Raw genomic sequence first — 19,409 nt, forward strand, 5'->3', positions numbered from 1 at the left:
TTTAAAGCACTTCCAAAAATCCCTGCATCTATTCCATGAGCATTTTCTAATAATGTCTAACACTACACAATGCTGTTTTGCAGCTATGCCATCGCAGACAACTCTTACCGATCTCTACGCACTGAGAGGAAAGATCAGTGCATCCTTATATCTGGAGAGAGTGGAGCGGGGAAGACAGAGGCCAGCAAAAAAATCCTCCAGTACTATGCTGTGACGTGTCCGGCCAGCGACCAAGTGGAAACTGTGAAAGACAGACTCCTGCAGTCCAACCCCGTTTTAGAAGTAAGTGATCAATGGAGAGGGCAAGTAGGCTCGGACTGCTATGTTAACACTTTGGGAAAAAAAAACAAACAAAAAAAAAAAAGTAACTTGGAGGGAAAAAACAGTTTTAGAGTAATATTTGATTAACAATTCATTATTTTCTTGTAAAACAAATCACTAACAGTTTCTTTTTGCATGATTTGTAACTTTTTTTTTAGGCATTCGGCAATGCAAAAACCTTAAGGAATGACAACTCAAGCCGCTTTGGGAAATATATGGATGTGCAGTTTGACTATAAAGTGAGTACGCTAGTATAAACACTTGGTTTTAATGAGATTATTTTTAGAATAGGTTTACTTGATTGTGGATTCCTTATCACTCTAGGAGTCTCAGTATTTTATTAGGGCCTGTAATAGTGTTTTACATTTTTGTTTTTAAAGGAATAGCAATGGTTGTTTGGATTAGTGTCAAGTTTTTGTAGGTAGCTCAGCTGTGATTTGTACAGCCATCATATATACTTTAATGCGTATGACAGCTCAGTGTCACCTTTAAATTTACATTTTTCCCTCATGCAAATACACAGAGGGATTTCTTAGTCTATTTTATGTAGATTTTTAGTTGCCTTTTGCATAACTGTGCAAAACATGACATAAATAGATACCTACTATATGTTAAGGTGAAAAAAAGTATCTCTGAAGAGTGTCTTACTTTGACGTAATGGTTATCTCATAAATCTTTACAGTGGTTTTCTAAATATATTAAGACGTTAGCATTTCTGGCTCTTCTCCAATGTATATAAATGGCTTTTAGGCCGGTACTAAGGCTGTTATATTTTCAGGGAGCCCCGGTGGGAGGACACATCCTGAATTATCTCCTGGAGAAGTCGCGTGTGGTGCATCAAAACCATGGAGAGAGGAACTTCCACATCTTCTACCAGCTACTTGAGGGAGGGGAGGAAGATCTGTTGCGCCGAATGGGCTTGGACAAAAATGCCCAGAACTACCAGTATCTGGTGAAGGTGGGTTTTGGCTGGTCTAAGATTTAGGCCATACGACTTAACAAGTAACAGAAGTTAAAATATGCTAAAGCATTGTGTGCAGTGCAACATGGATTCAAACCTTTAAATTGCTTGCAAGGGTGACTGTTTTATAAAGTTGACAATTTTTTATATTTACTGTTATTTACACATATGGTCACATCTACAATAAAGCATCACATCTATAAGCCGGAGTTTCCAACACAAATAAGTCCTTAGGGGCACATTCACTGGACTTTCCTGAAGTATGTGAAAACTGTTGTATTTTCAACATAATCATCAGAGAATTATTCTGGGTTCTATGGATGTTAGACTAGCTGTTTTTGATAATATTGTGCATATTGTTTGCCAGCCTGGTTTTGGGAGACCTTGTTCAAAAGGGAATGTCTGGTCATGCATCTTGTCAATGTGTTTGTGCGTGTTTAGTCTGTGTTGGGAATTCATAAATGCAAATTGTAAGCACACAAATATTTTCATGTCAAATAGCCTTCAACGTCAATATTGTTTTGTGTGTCACTAGGGTCAATGTGCCAGGGTCAGCTCCATCAATGATAAGAGTGACTGGAGGGTGGTTCGAAAGGCTTTGTCGGTCATCAACTTTAATGAGGATGATGTGGAGGTGAGTTTTTGTCTTGTTGGCCATAGTTTTTGTAATGGCAATGTCTAAGAAAATTACCAGAGTTATACTAGAGTTTGACCTGAATTTAAAGTGACCATATATAATGTGTGCACATTTTATCTTTCTTAATTATACATAATTTTCAGTCTGGTCTGACTTCTTTACTTCATAAGTTCATTATTTTATATATTATAGGAATTGCTGAGTGTTGTGGCCAGCGTCTTACATTTAGGAAATGTTCAATTTGGCGCCGACGAGCAGGGCCATGCACTGGTCACAACCGAAAATCAGATTAAATACCTTGCTAGGGTAAGTAATGCTTAAATGTAACATCTGGAATGGGGTCTTCTGTTCAGCAACCGGCTTGGTCTTCCATTCGGCCTGTGGACCAAAAGACATTTTAAAGGGGCAGTCACGACCATCTTTTCCCAGTAAAGCAATTTAAGGTTTCTTCACTTTCCCGTATAAGTGAAATTTAGGATAGAATGTACTTGGTGAATGGTCCACTGGTGTCTGTCCAGGCACTGGGAGTGTGTATGCATTCTCAGGGTGCCAAAGTCAGAAAAGAGGAATAACTTCCATAGAAACGCTGTGCTCCTTGGCGAGATACATAGATGATTGTATACATGGTTTGGCAATATGTTTTGATTGACGTGTGTGGCATCCTTGTTAATTGCTTATTAATGCTGTGCAAGACACAGGAATACCGTAGAGACTCCAATTATTTTTGTAATATAAAATAATTTTTAGGATGAACCCTTAAATACATGAGAACCTTAAATATCAATAGATACTGTATTTATATCTTGTGTATGGTGCTGTGAGTAAATTCAGAACATTATTTCTTCCTTGGCTATTTCTTTTTTGCTTTGTTAAAGTATGTTTTTGACCTCTGTCGTTCTCTATTCCAGCTTTTGTCTGTTGACAGTGCTGTGTTGCGTGAATCTCTCATACACAAGAAGATTATTGCTAAAGGGGAGGAAGTAAGTGTTCCCAAACACCGTTTTTCTTCATGCGCATCAGTGAGCCAAAGCCATCTGTGTTTTTTAGCATATGAAGAATAAAGTAACAATTCTGGCATCAAAAAGAAAATTATTTTAAAATATAGATTATCTGCACCTTATATTATGCAGTGTTTTTTTCCATATCATATATTGTAGGCCAGGGAAGTAATAAGGGTCAGTGTTAGTGTATCAATGTGTAATGGAAATGGAATTCCTAAATACAGGTTTCTCCTGTTAAAAGCCAATTGGCCTTGACACTAGAACCCTCCTTTCCCACCACTTTAATGCATTTGGGCAAGCTTTTCAGAGAAATCTCCTCTACAGCTCTGCCACTCCAGTCCTCACTGGGGCTACCATCATCTGTATTCATTCTATTGGTGAGCCTATTAAAACGTGATGTTTGTTATGGTAATGATATAAAAATTACTACATCTGTTTAGTAGAGATGAAAAAATTGATATGAAGGATGCCGTTATAAAAAAGGTTGTTATCCAAGGGTTTAAAGGGTTAACAAGGCATCTTGCATCCATATGAGAAAGAAGGTAACTTTTCCTTAGGCAGCATTCTACCATAAATGTTATCTGGTGTCCTGGCCAGACCCCATTATTACATCAATGAAACATGAAGACCACCCAAGCATGGTGTCTTCAAAGGTTTCCAGATGTCCTGTCCTGGGTGCCATCAAATCTTACTGGGGTCATGCAGGGGGTGCAGCACCTACCATCTTCAGAGTTATAATTTGAGAAATATGGTTAAGTTTCCATAGTAGAATCAAAACATGAAGGTGTTCTTTGTGCTGACAGTGTGACCTCCAGAATCCTAGGAAATGTGGCAGTAGGGGGTTAAACAGGGCCTGTGAAATAAGAGTGGCTCATCTAGCTGTTTTTTTATACATCTATACTAAAAAATCTAAAGTGGTAATCTTATTATCAAATTGCATACATGTCCATTTTAATGTTACTGTTAATTTTCACTGTCTATATTGTAATAGCACTACAGAATCTGCTCGCATTGTTCAGCACTATGGAATATGATGATATATAAATCAATAAATAATGCAAATGATGGAACATTGTAAAAATGAGAGACGACAGTAGGTGGTAAGAACTTCTTAAGCTTAATTTCCCTTTTCTTTGTAGCTAAACAGCCCTCTGAACCTGGAACAAGCGGCGTATGCGCGAGATGCTCTGGCTAAAGCTATATACGGACGCACATTTTCCTGGCTTGTCAGCAAGATTAACAAGTCTCTTGCTTACAAGGTATATTCCTTACACGTGCACCTTTCTGGCATTAAGTGGTTAATCACAAAGTCCTTCTTGAATTTAACACTTTTTAAAATAAATTCAGCAGTGAATCGCATTATTCCTACTACTATTGAAAGTTATACAGATAACACTGTATCGTGTTGGGTCAGTCTTTATTTTGCTGGAAACATATATAATTGTTTTGTTGCAAACCATAAGCTCAATGATTTCTTTTCCTTCTTCAGGGTGGAGATGTCCTGAGCCTTAATGCTTCAGTCATAGGACTCCTGGACATTTACGGGTTTGAAGTTTTTCAACATAACAGGTACATATTTTTATTTCCTATCAGACAAATTTAAGAATTTATAGTAAGAGAAAAAAACTCAGTCTATACCTTTGCTTCAAGTTTTCTAGCTCCATGTTTTTCATTTCATCTCTACATATCCATTCTAAAAATTGTCTAGTAGTTTTTATCGCACTACCTTTCCTCTTGAACTGCATATGAAACATTAAAATCCGTTCTTTAAAAACATATGGAAGTTACAAACACTAAAGCTAAAAATATAAACACTTGGAACGCACTGTGTAAATAAAATGTTCAGAAATCATTAGAAACAAAATGAAAACTCAATTAAAAATGTTTTAGAGCTGTGCATTTAATTTGGGCAAATTATAACATTATAATGCTGGTATCATTGGTTGGTGGAGATGCACCCAATGCCAGCAAATTCTGAAAGCTATTTAATGCCCTTTTCCACACTTGCTTGCAGCTTTGAACAATTTTGCATTAATTACTGCAATGAGAAACTACAGCAGCTCTTCATAGAACTGACCCTAAAATCTGAGCAGGAGGAGTATGAATCTGAAGGAATTGCGGTAAGTCAACATTCTTCTTCTCTTGTCTGTCCCAATGCAGTAGAGCTAAGACCTGCTATGGGTTGGAGACCAGCGCTTACCTTGACCCAGATCATCCGGCCCGGACAGATTATAATGAGGCCAAAATGGGAAATTTATCATTATGGGTAGTGTTGATTTAGATTGTTATTATTAAGAAACCAATATATGCGAATGTTCTTCCTTTTGGTGGGGGGGTTGTAATTGTCACAATATGAATAAAACCAAACCATGGTTGTTGTGTGCTTTTTATTTTTTACAGTGGGAACCTGTCCAGTATTTTAATAACAAAATCATCTGTGACCTGGTTGAAGAAAAGTTCAAAGGCATTATTTCGATTTTGGTAAGTTTGTGGTTGTTTAGTTTCAGTGTTGTGTTCCTATTCTGCCTGTGTTTTTGCCTCCATCCGTGAAAATATATTAATAAAGCTGGTATATGTTTTGTCTGTGTAGGATGAAGAATGTTTGCGTCCCGGAGATGCAACAGATATGACATTCCTAGAAAAGCTAGAGGACACTGTGAAAAATCACCCACACTTTGTGACGTGAGTATTTAAAAAAAAAAATGACAGTTCACAAAGTGTCATTTGGTGGTTTTGACTATTGAGGTTTATAAGATATGGAACTAACACCTAAATTATATAAAATGTGAATTTAAAAAAACTGTGTACTATTTAGGCATAAACTCTCTATGTACACAGTACATACTGTTAGATCTCTAGCTGCTGTGCGCAGCACTCTCTATTATGCTCTGCAAGGGCTTAAACACTTTTTTTAAAACTCTTTACAATCCAGTAAGCATGTATGAAGTCTGGTACATTACAACTTTATTAAAAGTCTCATGAAATGGCAGTTATTTTTTTTGTCTTTTTATTATTTTCTAGGCACAAATTGGGTGACCAGAAAACCCGAAAATCTCTTGGGAGAGATGAGTTTCGGCTGCTGCACTATGCTGGTGAAGTAAACTACAGTGTAGTAGGTAAGTGGGTTGCGAGACCTCTCCTAGTGTAACGGTACAGCCTACTCCTGGCTCACAGAAACATATCCTATGGTGCAGATAAGCGCCGTTTGACCCACCGACTGTTCCCATTTTTTTTTCTAAATACAATAAATGTGTCTGCAATCCCAATAGACAGCAGGAATAACATTGTGACAAGGTCCCGTGCTACATATGGTCCATAGCCTGGGGTAGGACTGATGTCTCTGGCACGTTGATTCCATTTTTTATTTATTACGTTTCTTGGGGTGCTGAGTGGTCATATATTTGCTGAAATACACCCACCTTTTCATAATAGACTTATGCCTATTATGGTTATATGCTTATGGTTATCTCATGGATTTTAAACCCCACCACTTTATTATCCTGTTCTATAGGATGATTTTTGCTCATACCCACCAAGTTTTCAGCGAATAAACACTTTGGTTATATCTAAGAATTCTATTAAAAACGTAGAATTTGATGGCAGATAAAAATATATATATATTTTTTTTTTTCTTGATTACTTTTACATTTTGTATTCATGCTGTTTCTGTGTAAGAATTTCTATCAAATCTTAATTTCTTTATGAAAGGGTTTCTGTTAATTTCAGAGTGAGGATTTCAGCGAAAAATACCACACATCTGTTTTGCATACCCACAGCAACATGACATTATTTCCAAGCATCAACGAGGGGAACCAGTTAAAAAAAACAAAAAAAGACGATACCGATACTTTAACAGATATTCATTTACTCCTAAAATGAAAAGCTCTCTATAACTGTATGTAGAATGATGCGTGTGGACTCATACAGCAGATGCTGTTCAGTTTGTATCATACAAAGCCCACAGGTTTTTGCCTTCTTCATGTATGGACAAATTTATGGGCATTTTAGTATTTCTGGAGCAAGAGTGGGGGGAAAAATGTGTTTGTAGGGGAAAGACCTGATTACGGTGAAGGCGAGGGACCACTGTCAATAGGGAGAATCAGTACAGTAACATACAAAAAAAAATATCTTTAACAAATCTAATAGTCTTTTTTTTGGGAATTTTGAATTCAGTTTATAATGTACTCGACTATATTGATTTCTGTGTTTTACTTAAATACCTATTCTTCTGTAGGATTTTTGGATAAAAACAATGATCTACTGTTCCGTAATTTGAAAGAGGTAAGTGCCATTGCTCGTCCTGTGCAAGTGCTATTGAAATTTCCTGTATATTTATGGCCATGCGGTGTTTCTTACATGTTTTTTTATTTCTTTTAAATTTGCAGGTCATGTGTGACTCAGGAAACCCAATCGTGCATCAATGCTTTGACAGATCTGAACTAACGGACAAAAAAAGGCCTGAGACGGTAGGAATAAAAATTGTAATAAAGGGGTTATCAGATTAATAGCAAATACTTCCTTAACCCATCGAGTACTGGGGGTTGGGGCGCATTTTCTTTCTCCTCAGAGGCCACTGCAATTTACTGTAGTTTTGCTATATTTAGGTATAGACATCAACCTTGTAAACAATTTAAGTGAAACTTATCACATGACATAGTGGGAAAAGTACAAGCTGGGATCAATTTTGTTCCTCTGCATGCTGGGAAGCTGATCTCGCAATAGACAACACAAGTTTTTTTCCTCTGGAAAATACCCCTTGTTTTATATTCGAGGTCATCTTATAATCCGACCTCAAATACTCTGACTATGAGACTAAGATCCAGATCCCCCGCAGCGCTGTAGGGACCTGGATCCTCCTCTCTGGCAGAAAACCTCCGCTGCCGCCCGCCACTTCCGCAGGGCCGTCTGTGACGGAGCTCATTAATATTCTTGATATTCAAATTTTGTTGGGTCCTCTTATAATCAAGTAAATACTGTGTGTTATATATATATATATATATATATATATATATATATAACGTTACCATTGAAGCAAGCAGTCATGTTAGGCCGTTGCTTGCCCCATGAACCACATTTGACCTGAAGACAATTACTTCTAAAAGGGTATTGGTCTCAAAGATAAATGAAATAAAAACTATATTTCTATTGTTTGAGTGATTTAGTAGAGCTAAAGTTCTGTTCTACTGTTATTTTTCTGTATTTAAAGTCACGTTGGAAATGGCTCCTGTTTAGTATTAGAAATATAACATCAAATACCACACCATATCTCTCTCATATAGATGGTGTACGAAGAAGCACATTTATCACATTTATATGTTATTTCTACTTTAGGCAGCAACTCAGTTTAAGAATAGTTTATCTAAGCTGATGGAAATCCTCATGTCCAAGGAGCCCTCTTACGTGCGATGCATTAAACCAAATGATGCCAAGCAACCAGGTAATCCTCAGGCCTGCCACTGTTATTAGTGCTATATTCTGCGTTCAGCATAGACACAACTGTCTGCTTCAGAGTAGCCTGAGTGGACACTTAATAGTATTCAACGCTGTTTAGACCACTTGAAGTTCCAGTGATACCTAGAGTATGTTACTACACCGTTTAGTGAAAGTGGAGGCTAATAGGTTGAATGTCCAAGTAGCTTTTTAGGGTAGCAAAAAGATTAAAAAATTAATTAAAAATATGCCATTATGGATATAGTGGAACTAATATTAATAATAATTCCTCCATAGTGTTGATAGTCTCCCATGGCAAAAAAAATAGCCCCAATGTCACCCTACTTGCAGAGAAGGTGGTCTTAGGAAGCATTTGTCTTGAAATGCTTGAAATGTTGTGTATATGTACTTGACGATAGTTTGGATTTAAATATGTTTTATTACATTTTTAGTACACCAAAAAAACAGCAGCTACCCCTACTAAGTGGGAAATATGTCACTAAATGCTAAAATGAGCTGTTTGCATTTTAGATGCAAACATACTAATTATATCATAGCATTCTAGATGAGATTGATGGTAAAAGGTTAAATATTCTGTACAACGAATAGTAAAATGATGTCCTCACGCACTGTCTGATTTAGTATAATCTTTATTCACTCCTGTCTTTCAAGCTCGATTTGATGAGGTTCTTATCAGACACCAGGTGAAGTACTTGGGTCTCATTGAAAATGTACGTGTTCGCCGTGCTGGATTTGCATATAGGCGCAAATATGAAGTTTTTCTGCAGAGGTAAGAGTTGGGATCAATTGTCTGCTGTATATCACTTTGTGTCAGCACATTCTCATGAGAGTTGTAATACCATGGCTGTAATTGTAATCCGCAGGTACAAACCCCTTTGTTCTGAAACATGGCCAAACTGGAATGGAAGAGCACACGATGGCGTCTTGGTTCTAGTGAAGAGCCTGGGTTATAAGCCAGAAGAATTTAAAATGGGCAGGTGAATAAAGGCTTTGTTAGCTTTTTGGAAATGTCAACTCATTGAGACAGTAGACAAATACAAGACTCAATCAAAAAACTAAAATCTCCATCTTTGTTTCTACTTGTATGTTAATATAGGACAAAACTCTTCATTCGTTTTCCAAAAACACTCTTTGCAACTGAGGATGCCTTGGAAGAAAGGAAGCAAAGTATAGGTGTGTTAATACAGTTTGTCCTGTGACACTTGTAATCTCTTATTAAAAAGTACACTTTTCCATAGAATTTCTGTCTTTTATTTGAATTGCTGTTAATTGATACCCCATCTTGGTACACTATTGCTATGGATGTCTGTTATGTAACCCAGCCTACTGTTGGACTCCTGAAAGCTACTGTTCCTAATTGTTCTCATTCATTCTTCTATCAACAGCTTACTTCTGTTTACTTTTATTTCAGCAACTTTTCTCCAGTCTAGATGGAGAGGCTACCACCAGCGCCAAAAATTCCTACACTTAAAACATTCCGGTAAATCCACAGTTTATTCTGTTCTGGTTATTACTGCTACATCATTTTAAATGGCTGGAGTACTGTGATACATTCATACACCCAACTTTTAATGTAAGGGGATTTATGTGTCATAGTTAGATTGCCCCACCAAAGTAAGGATAATTGAGTGGGGCATCACATGTAGTGTTCATTAAATGAGGAAAGGGAAGCATACACACCCATGAATGTGCTGTTCATTTTGAGAAGGCGAGTGTTAATGCACATGCCTGATGACATACTATTTAGTGTTTTCTTGGTATTTTATCATTCATACACAGCAACACTTTGCAGTTAGTTTTTCTTAGTATGTTATGTTTACAACCTGTAAAGTTTCATGGATCTAAATTTCGAATACCTAAGGTCTCTGGAACGGACCTTGGCATTCATCTATTCTAAATACAGTCTTTTATCTTCAGCTGTAACTATCCAGTCTTGGTGGCGTGGAACAGTTGGGCGCCGAAAAGCAGCCAAAAGGAAATGGGCTGTAGAAGTAATTAGGAGGTTAGTGTAATACTGTTAAAATAATATGCAAAACATTTCCGTTAAGTACAAGTTCTCTGTTTGTGTGTGTATGTGTATAGAAATGAATTTTATGTGCACGTTAGTCTATGATGTGTCCTGGGTTTTTCCTGGGGGGGGTTTGCAGGAAATTTGAATTCAACTTACTATCCTATAATCTGTAGCTTCACTGCTGGTTTCCTCTTTTCATATCTGTACAAGTGTTATAAACAAAAAACGTGTCTGTATTTTATGAATCTTACTGTAATTATTGAATAACATTTACTGTATAAATATATTTATATACAATTTGGCATACAGTTGGTTGTCAATCATGCGTTCCTTTTTATAACAAGTAAAGACCCAATATTTTCCCTTGATAATTCCTCTGTGTTTTGTTTTTTTCAGATTCATTAAAGGCTTTATTTATCGGAATTATCCCCGCTGCCCAGAGAACGAGTACTACCTGGATTATATCCGCTTCTCTTTCCTGATGAATCTATTTCGTAATTTGCCAAAGAATGTGTTGGACAAGTCTTGGCCAACACCTCCTCCATCACTGAAAGAGGTGAGAAGATGACACTGAACTGTCTGCATAAATATAACTCTAGACTTTGGTTGTAATCACTTAAAAACTTTCTGCTCACTTGAAAGTGTCATGTGTAGGTCCAAATTTCTGAATGAACGTGAATGAATGTGGCTTCACAATAGACTTGTGGCTGTCGGTCTCTGACAATATATCTGTTCCCTGTAGTCATCAGAACTGCTGAGAGAGATGTGCATGAAGAACATGGTGTGGAAATACTGCCGGGGAATCAGCCCTGAATGGAAACAGCAGGTACTGTAAATAATCAGATCTATTATGAATCACATTTATTTTGTTAGTAATACCCACAAGGAGAAATACATTTAAAGGGCCGGCAATGGCTTTTTTCCTTCCAGACATGGAGGTTTTACGGTGGGTCTATCGCTTAACTCAAACCAGTATCTTATAGTTCCATACACTTATTAAACCGATGTGGCTGTGTTTACAGACTAAAGTAAGCAGCATATATGTAATAAAAAAACCACTTACACCGAGCAAAGATATCTTAACCTGAAGATATACTTGATTATTCCTCCTCATGTTAGCCCTCACCTACTAGGTTGCTGATTGTTGATTGGGAAGGTTTAGAAAATGGTTAGATGATGTTGAGCCTGTCGGGCTGAGCCACAGTTCTGAACTTCTTAACTAAATGTCCCCAAAAATATTACACTGACATAAAGCCCAAGCTTATTGCTAGTTTTAATTAATGAATTAAAGCTTAGACTGCATCAAAACATTAAAAACTTTGAAAACGTCCCTAAGAATTGAACTTTGGTGTCCTTAAATAAATCGTTGTTTGACACGCTCACACTTTTAGTACCGCTCCCAGTCATCCGTTCTTGATGAGCTGGGGGTTCTCATGAGTTGGGACGGAGCCATTTATAGCTTCAGATAATAAAATGCTGTACAGCCAAACCTATGCAGCTCATAAGAATTTGATCCATTGTTCCATTTTGGGGCTGAGTAATGCAAGAGATGATTTTGGGATAATTGATTTGCAAATCCATCAGTTTCCATATATTCTGTCTACAGCTGGAGCAAAAAGCAGTTGCCAGCGAGATCTTCAAGGATAAAAAAGACAATTACCCACAAAGTGTTCCAAGACTCTTCATAAACACAAGACTTGGTGAGTAATTTACTGTATAATGGAATATAAATTGTTTAATACAAGCTTGCAGGTGTCTGTTAATTAAACAAGGTTGCTCTATGACAGAAACGGACAGACAGTCCTTGTGCAGAAGGTATATTCAGTTGAAAGCCTGTTTTATTCATTAAATTGCTTACATCGCTCTTTTTCTTATTGCTCCTGGGTAAAATGATTTGGCAAGTTATTAGTGAAACCTGGAATAATATGTGCGGCTTGCAAAACGATAGCAGTTGTGTATCAGAAAATAACTAATTTGTACATGCCGACAGTCCTATATTAAGTAAGTCTCATTTTACCTCCGTAGTGTAGTATTTTGTGGTATGTTATAAATATCTCAGCAGGGAAAAAGCAGTGGCAGGAGCCGTGACTCTCCTATGATTTGTCGGTCAGTGAAATTGCCGGGTTCACTGAACGTTATTTGCTTAAGCTGCCGGCATGTTCTATTCATTTTTTGGGCTGCTTACAGTGAAATTTAACCATATTAAAGCATCTGTCACTAAATACAAAGTTGGCATTAAAGGTTTACTCGTCTGAAAAAAATACTTTTTTCAGTTTCTATGGATACAGTATATATTGATGCTTGCTTTTGTGTGGTATAACAATTAAGTGTTCCCATACACAAATTATCAAAGAGGCAAATTTTATGTAATTAAAGAATTCTAACATCATAAAGACACCAAGTAAACATGTTCTACTATTTCAGGAATATGCCTCTTAGTTTGGGCTTTACACCCAGTTTTAATGTGTTTTTTTTTTTTTTTTTTTTACTGTTTAGCCAATGAAGAGATCAACACAAAAATTCATCAAAATTTGGAAAACCAGGCACTCATGGTAACTTTAATTCCCTCTACCATTGTTTTACGTTAATTAATATTACTAAGTTTGTAATTTACAATAACAGTTAGGAGCCTTGAGTTTATTGCTAGTCTGTCAATGCAGCTCAGTTTCATTAAATTATTTTAAGGTTTACCGAAAGGCCTAGCTTTAGGTTCTCTCGACATAGAGGGTTAGCAGCGTTCACTTTACGGCCGGGGTCTTCAGCAAATGGCTAGCTTCTACTTAAAATTTTTAAACTCCTTGTTTAGTGTATATAGGTTACCAACTGTAATAAAACTAATGTCGAGAATGTAGTATACTTAAAGCCAAACATAAAAACATAAAGTAATATGCTATATGACCTAAAATATATCCCCTATCCATAACTTGGATTTTTGTTTTCCATATTTATTACTCATTAATGAAAGGTTGGACGCTTTTGCTATAGAGCTGGTACTTTAGCTTTCAATGAAAAAAGGAGTGGTTTGGGGAACCTTGTTTTTGGATCATCTACTGACCTGACCGTTTACACTTTTAGTATGCTGTTCCTGTTGTGAAGTACGATCGGAAGGGCTACAAACCCCGAAAGAGACAGCTGTTGCTAACTCAGAATGCTGTCTACATCGTGGAAGAAGCCAAACTAAAACAGAGAATTGACTATGCCAATCTGACAGGTACGAACGGATAACTTGGTGCTTTTAACTAGCACTTTATAGAGTGTTAATGCCACAACTCGTTAGTAAGTGTATCTGCTAGACAGATGGGTTGGTAGGTTGAGATCAGGAAGATATGTAGATAGTTATTTCAAAGGAATTTAAATGTTCCCATTACAGCCCCCTAGATACCGCTTGTCTCTGCATCTGCCTTAATGTATTATGTATATGTACGTAGAGAAGGCTCTGAGACATGATTTTCCTTCGTTCATCTGCTGGTTTTTGCTGACTTATGCCAACATAACCTTTCTGTGACCGTGATCACCACGTCTCCTCTCCTTCACAAAACTGTAATTGGGCTGGACAAGTGGCGGTTCACTGATTATCATATATCGGGCTTCAGCACTGTCACTGGATGCCAGCTCCTGACTAACAAACACGTCGATTCTCCTCAGAACAGAGACAATGTAGCCTTCATTCCCTGGTTTTTCAGTCTTGTCGTGAATCGTTTTGTCGTTGTGCCCAGGCATGAAAACATTCTTTCATTATGGCTGTAATGAAGATTCTTGGACTGTATGACACAGCTGTTCTGTTGAAATGCGATGTGGGTTATGTAATTGTGAAAGTACTATCACCTTTCCTGTCACTTCCGTTTAGTTCCCCCTTGTTGGGATCCTCTTGGCTATGTTTCTTATACAACAGCTATTGGACACAACGTATCTCCAGACATACCAAAAATCCCACCGCTAGCACTGTGCCATCCACAAACTTTATTCTCCCATTACCCAAAGTCTATAATGGCACCCCAAAATCATATCTGCAAACCCTCTAGATTTGACCCTGGATATCAGGTTTTTTATGGCAAGTTCACTGTAAGTGGGTAAATTCCCAGGACCCTACAAACTGGAGCCGACTCCATATTCTTTTTTCAGATCTAATTATATCCCAACATACTGGTTCTTTTCTCTGCGCTGTATCAGTTGAAGTCCTTGACTGAATGTCTGTGATTTTCGTACTGTGTAAAGCAGATTCCTGACAAGTAACGGTTTCCATACGTTTTACAGCACTGTCGAATATGATGGCTCTACATAAATGAATACTGGGGCTATTAAACTTTAATATTTGGAGCTCATTTAGAATGTTTTCAGCCTCTGCCATGTAAACGTCAGAAATATAAATGATAGAATAAACAGAAGAGTAGGTTTGTGCGCTAAAACAGTGGCATTATCTATGTTGACAAGGAATAGAGTAGAAAGTCATATTCATTCAGTTGATATTCAACTAGGGCCAGGTGTGTTACATTTACTTTGATCCCAGTTATGTACTTTAGAAGCCTTTCATACTTATTTGATCTGTTTAGTTTTACATCTTACCATTTGAGTAGAAATGAAGGCTTTTGATGCTATCCCCTGTGGAAGTGGCGTTGTTGATTCTAGCCCTTTGCTGTCCTGCAGAAACAAGGCATCAGTTGGCCACATTCTTCATTGCCTGTCATAGAAGGAATTCATGAAAGACTTATATAAGGGAGCAATTTCTAGAACTAGCTTGTTTTTGTTTTTTTATATGTCTGGCCAAAGTAGCAACTGGTAAGATCCCTTTCCAGCACTGGACCAAGTGGTTATTCGGTACTGGGAGAAGCGTGGAGTTGGGTGATGGTGATCTTGGGGTAGACGTTGTGTGGTTTGTAGGTATATGATGATATATTTCGCTATCTTTGTTCTGCAGGAATCTCTGTCAGCAGCCTGAGTGACAACCTATTTGTTCTTCATGTGAAATGTGAAGATAACAAACAAAAGGTAAACCTGTCTGGTCCCTCTTTAAATAACAGTCATGGAAAAACATTTTCTAACTCTAAATACAATGCTGTATCCTGCAGTTTGATTTAGTGTTGAAGTTCTAGTTTTGGTGTTCTTTATCTGCAGTCTTAGAGTCTGCCATTGTAGGCGTTTTGGGTAACTGTCGGCTTAAACACATCACTGAGCTGATTCTTTATGGCAATGCTTGTCTCATGAAATTGACTTTTATGAGTAAGCGTGTCTGTGTGGTTAGAACGCATTCTGTTTACCAAAAGGGTGTTTATCAATTGATTGGGTTATAATATCAGAGCTAAAGCACATAAAGATGACATTTGTTTCACCGTTGTGTGCGTCAAAATATATACTGTAAATACAGGGCAGTTATCTTGATAAGCGATTACTATATGAATAAGCTGTTCCTCTGTGGATTTTCGTTTGAGCCGTTTTCTCTTTTCAGGGTGACGTGGTGCTGCAGAGTGATCACATGATTGAAACATTGACTAAAATTGCCATAACTGCTGAGAAAATCCACAATGTCAACATTAATCAGGGCAGGTCTGTACTCATCACATACATAAAACTTCTGTAATACTTAAGAAGGTGCTTGCTGCGCAGCTCTTAAATGTTTTTAAGTCTTGGTACATAACTTCTACATGGACTTTAGTGAGGACATCTGGAACCAAACCAGATCCGCACGCCCCTGCTCACTGCTGCAGTGTTGTCGGTATGGCCGATCCTAGTTCACGACAGTGCATGGTGCATTTTACCCTAATTTCTCTATAGTCAGGGGTATCAAGGATTTCTTAAGTCTGTTTTAGGCTTTTGTATTAGAGATCCATTTCAGCCTGTTGATAACAGTTGCAACATTTGACAGTTAAAATATTTAGTAAACTGAAGTGTCTGAAGTACATAATTTGGGTTTAATTTTCACATATAAACAAGTATGTATATTTATTGTTTCCATTCAGCATCAAGTTTACAGTCGGGCAGGGTAAAGAAGGAATTATCGACTTCACACCAGGCTCAGAGTTGCTTATAGCCAAAGCAAAGAACGGACACCTATCTGTGGTAAGTGAATCTAGATGTCCCAGCCGTCTGAAAGCTCCCTTTCTTTTCCCTTCCTGACCTAACAGCAGTCTGTATAAACATAACATGTTTTTATATGTTTAGTTTTAATTCCACTATACTTGTTATGGTCTAAAGTTGTCACATTTTAGCAAACAGGGCAAATCAATGTGTTATCCGCTTTTCTGTATTTTTGTCCACTTCTGTATTTTTCACCAGTAAAAATGATGTACTAATTTGAATGGAATTCAAATTAATGAAATAGCTTTAAGTGAATTTTTGTCTTGCTGTCTGTGAAATAAACTCAAATTCGCCCAGTGACTGTGGGCCTGCTGCAATAATGGAAAGATTAGGGGTTTTCTAGAAATGTGTGAAAACGCTGCCACCTTGTGTTAACAAGCAAAGCTCCACATTATTCAATCAGTTCAGGGAAACATTCGTTTTTTGTGTTTATTTTTAAAACCTGTGATAACAGACGATCCTGCATATGTGAACAGCACAAGCTTTAGGGGAGAACTCGGTGACAAAATAAGTAAGATTATCGTTACTGGTTTTCTAAACAAAAGATGAACAAGGAAGAGAAAAATTACCACGCTACGCAAAATCTGTGGAGGTGGAATTAAAACCAATAGCTAAAAACTTTTAATTTAGCGCTTAAAACCAGGAAAAACATACTAGACTACATATCATTTTTTTTTTTGCAACTGTCTTATGGCCTAAACGTTATGGTACATAATTAAGTGTATGTGATAAACCAATAATCGCTTTACTTTCTGTTTTTATTTATCAGGTTGCTCCACGGTTGAATTCTCGATGATGAAACCTGACTCCTCAATAGGAATCTGGTTCTTGATAAATCAGATGGCTTCAAATGCGTCCCTTTTTACCACTGGCTGGACAATACATCTTTTCTCGCAATAGGACCTGACTCTGCTTTTATATTTTATAGTTACCAAAGACCTGTGCTGCTTAAACGATTACATGAAAACAAATCATTTTATATATTTGTTATTTCAGATTTTGTTTTAGATTTTTAACCATAACTTGCTTTTGCTAAGGCTGCCTCACTAGTGTGTTTTTGTGTATTTCATGTGCTCTTGCACAAGGTGTAAGGGGGATACCCTTTCAAAGAGGGAATATGATCGCTTATACATATATAGAAGCGTGTAAGCATTTAAGCAGGATTATATCCACCGGCCACCTTTGACTACCAGATGCCTGCAGCTCATTGCCTTATAGTGCGGTGTGTTAACCTTGTGTATTGATCACCACCCTAGAAAGCAATGGGTTAAGGTTCTTGGATAAACAAATGTTATTGTAAACCGCTTTAGAAAGAGCAAATTATTGGTCTGCACTAATTCAAATATGTATTTATGCAATCTTATTACTGCAATATAGTTACGTTTTTGAGGAGTAGTTAGGCAGATTTTATAGTCTTTTATTCCACTAAAAATATTGTATACAATTTGTCTTTAAAATGAAGGACAAAAAAAGCCTTAAAACGTCGTTATTTTTTGTAAAACAAGACGAATGTAAGCCATACGTTTAATAAGTGTGTGACCGTGTTAATACAAAAACCAGTAAGTTCCAGTAGAAAATTTGACATATTTCTTGCAAGGTCGATCATATATTGCAACTTTAAGAAAGTATAATGTGCAATAGATCCTGTCGTTACGCAGGGCACCTTAACTAACGTTTCTTATATAAAGAGAAGAAAAACACATTTTTGCAACTATTTATCTATTTCATCTTTCACTCAAAACTTCATTCTATATGCAAATCTACTGTATATGTTAACCTGCCATGCACATAACACAATGGATTCCACTTCAAACTCCCACTGTGCACAGTCTTAATTTAACCTGTCGGTTGCCAGTGGGCTAAATATTGCTGAAATTCAAAGGGTTAAGTACTTCGATTTTTGTTTAGGCTGTAATGTTTGTTTCGTTATAGTTAGCGTGGACCTTAACCATTTATATCCTTCTTAACCCTGAGGGGTGCCAAACATTCAAGAGTCTAATATATATATATATGCAATATACTGACAAATGACTTCTTTTTAGAATAGAACTGTGTGAACGTCTTCTTGGATAACACTGACCAACAGAGCTTTTTTTCCTCTTATGAATATTTTTTTGCAGTTCCTTTTTTCTTAATTGCATATATTATTCGTAAAAAAAAATCTATAAGGGCTGGTTAACCAAAACACTAGTATAAAACTGCCATATTGGCCCAGTCACAATACCACAAAATGCATTGTTTTCATTTGCTGCCTCCAAGTGCCTTGCTTTAGAGTGTTATCTTTTTTTTTTTTTTTTTTTTTGTAACGGAATGTTTTTTTGGACACTACAGATGACTATTACCTTATTTTCTCTGTCACGTGTAGTACACAAAGATTAAGCAACTGTCCTGGCTCCTGGAGTCTCTTGTGCAGCTTCTTTTGACTACTTTACCTAGTTTTAAACTTTTTAGTCCAAAAAATTACACAGTTTGGAGAATACCTGCACAACATTTCACGCAAGGGTGAGAGACCTACAGGTCCACCAGCAGGACAGAACTTCTAAATGGCTCTGCTTATGGACAAGTGACACTAAGAATATCCAGAAATTCCAGAAATGGATACCACTTCTCTGTTTGTATTATTGGTATATGTACTTGTTCAAATTAAAAAAAAATGCTTTAATGCTCATAATTTCATTTGAACCTTTTCACCAATAAATGTGTAAACGAACATGTTTCTCGTCTGCAGTGGCCTTTAGGGTTCTGCTTCTAAACTGGGAAGTGCTGAAGCTTTAAAAAGAACAATGGCTTTTCTGTTCCACATTTGTCTGAGGATCCATTGTGATTCTGTCACATACAATGAGATGTGCTAATTGGTGCCACATTGTTACTGTATAAGCCTATTGTTCAGTGACATCACATTCAGTTTACATTTTCATAGTAAAGGCTTGCACGGTTGCTGTTATGCTGTACATT

The 19,409-nt window shown here is 37.0% G+C and overlaps 1 protein-coding gene across 3 annotated transcripts in view; it reads left to right on the forward strand.

The window, feature by feature from the left end:
* The window catches only part of MYO1C (myosin IC), a 65,305-nt gene extending 46,141 nt beyond the window's left edge, over window positions 1-19,164 (forward strand). For all 3 annotated transcript variants that reach the window (XM_053457126.1, XM_053457128.1, XM_053457127.1), the window contains exons 4-32: window positions 84-282; window positions 480-560; window positions 1,100-1,279; window positions 1,818-1,916; window positions 2,112-2,225; window positions 2,828-2,899; window positions 4,060-4,179; window positions 4,410-4,489; window positions 4,935-5,040; window positions 5,321-5,401; window positions 5,511-5,602; window positions 5,942-6,036; window positions 7,155-7,201; window positions 7,306-7,386; window positions 8,252-8,357; window positions 9,023-9,140; window positions 9,235-9,348; window positions 9,468-9,544; window positions 9,783-9,851; window positions 10,289-10,373; window positions 10,779-10,938; window positions 11,125-11,208; window positions 11,989-12,082; window positions 12,879-12,934; window positions 13,458-13,593; window positions 15,298-15,368; window positions 15,826-15,923; window positions 16,337-16,436; window positions 17,224-19,164. In XM_053457126.1, coding sequence (XP_053313101.1) covers window positions 84-282; window positions 480-560; window positions 1,100-1,279; window positions 1,818-1,916; window positions 2,112-2,225; window positions 2,828-2,899; window positions 4,060-4,179; window positions 4,410-4,489; window positions 4,935-5,040; window positions 5,321-5,401; window positions 5,511-5,602; window positions 5,942-6,036; window positions 7,155-7,201; window positions 7,306-7,386; window positions 8,252-8,357; window positions 9,023-9,140; window positions 9,235-9,348; window positions 9,468-9,544; window positions 9,783-9,851; window positions 10,289-10,373; window positions 10,779-10,938; window positions 11,125-11,208; window positions 11,989-12,082; window positions 12,879-12,934; window positions 13,458-13,593; window positions 15,298-15,368; window positions 15,826-15,923; window positions 16,337-16,436; window positions 17,224-17,250 — 2,842 coding nt within the window. In that variant the 3' untranslated portion in view covers window positions 17,251-19,164. The remainder of the gene's footprint in view (window positions 1-83; window positions 283-479; window positions 561-1,099; window positions 1,280-1,817; window positions 1,917-2,111; window positions 2,226-2,827; window positions 2,900-4,059; window positions 4,180-4,409; window positions 4,490-4,934; window positions 5,041-5,320; window positions 5,402-5,510; window positions 5,603-5,941; window positions 6,037-7,154; window positions 7,202-7,305; window positions 7,387-8,251; window positions 8,358-9,022; window positions 9,141-9,234; window positions 9,349-9,467; window positions 9,545-9,782; window positions 9,852-10,288; window positions 10,374-10,778; window positions 10,939-11,124; window positions 11,209-11,988; window positions 12,083-12,878; window positions 12,935-13,457; window positions 13,594-15,297; window positions 15,369-15,825; window positions 15,924-16,336; window positions 16,437-17,223) is intronic.
* Window positions 19,165-19,409: the final 245 nt, after the last annotated feature.

This window comes from Spea bombifrons, chromosome 2 (assembly GCF_027358695.1).
Source record: "Spea bombifrons isolate aSpeBom1 chromosome 2, aSpeBom1.2.pri, whole genome shotgun sequence".
Classification (NCBI taxonomy): Eukaryota; Metazoa; Chordata; class Amphibia; order Anura; family Pelobatidae; genus Spea; species Spea bombifrons.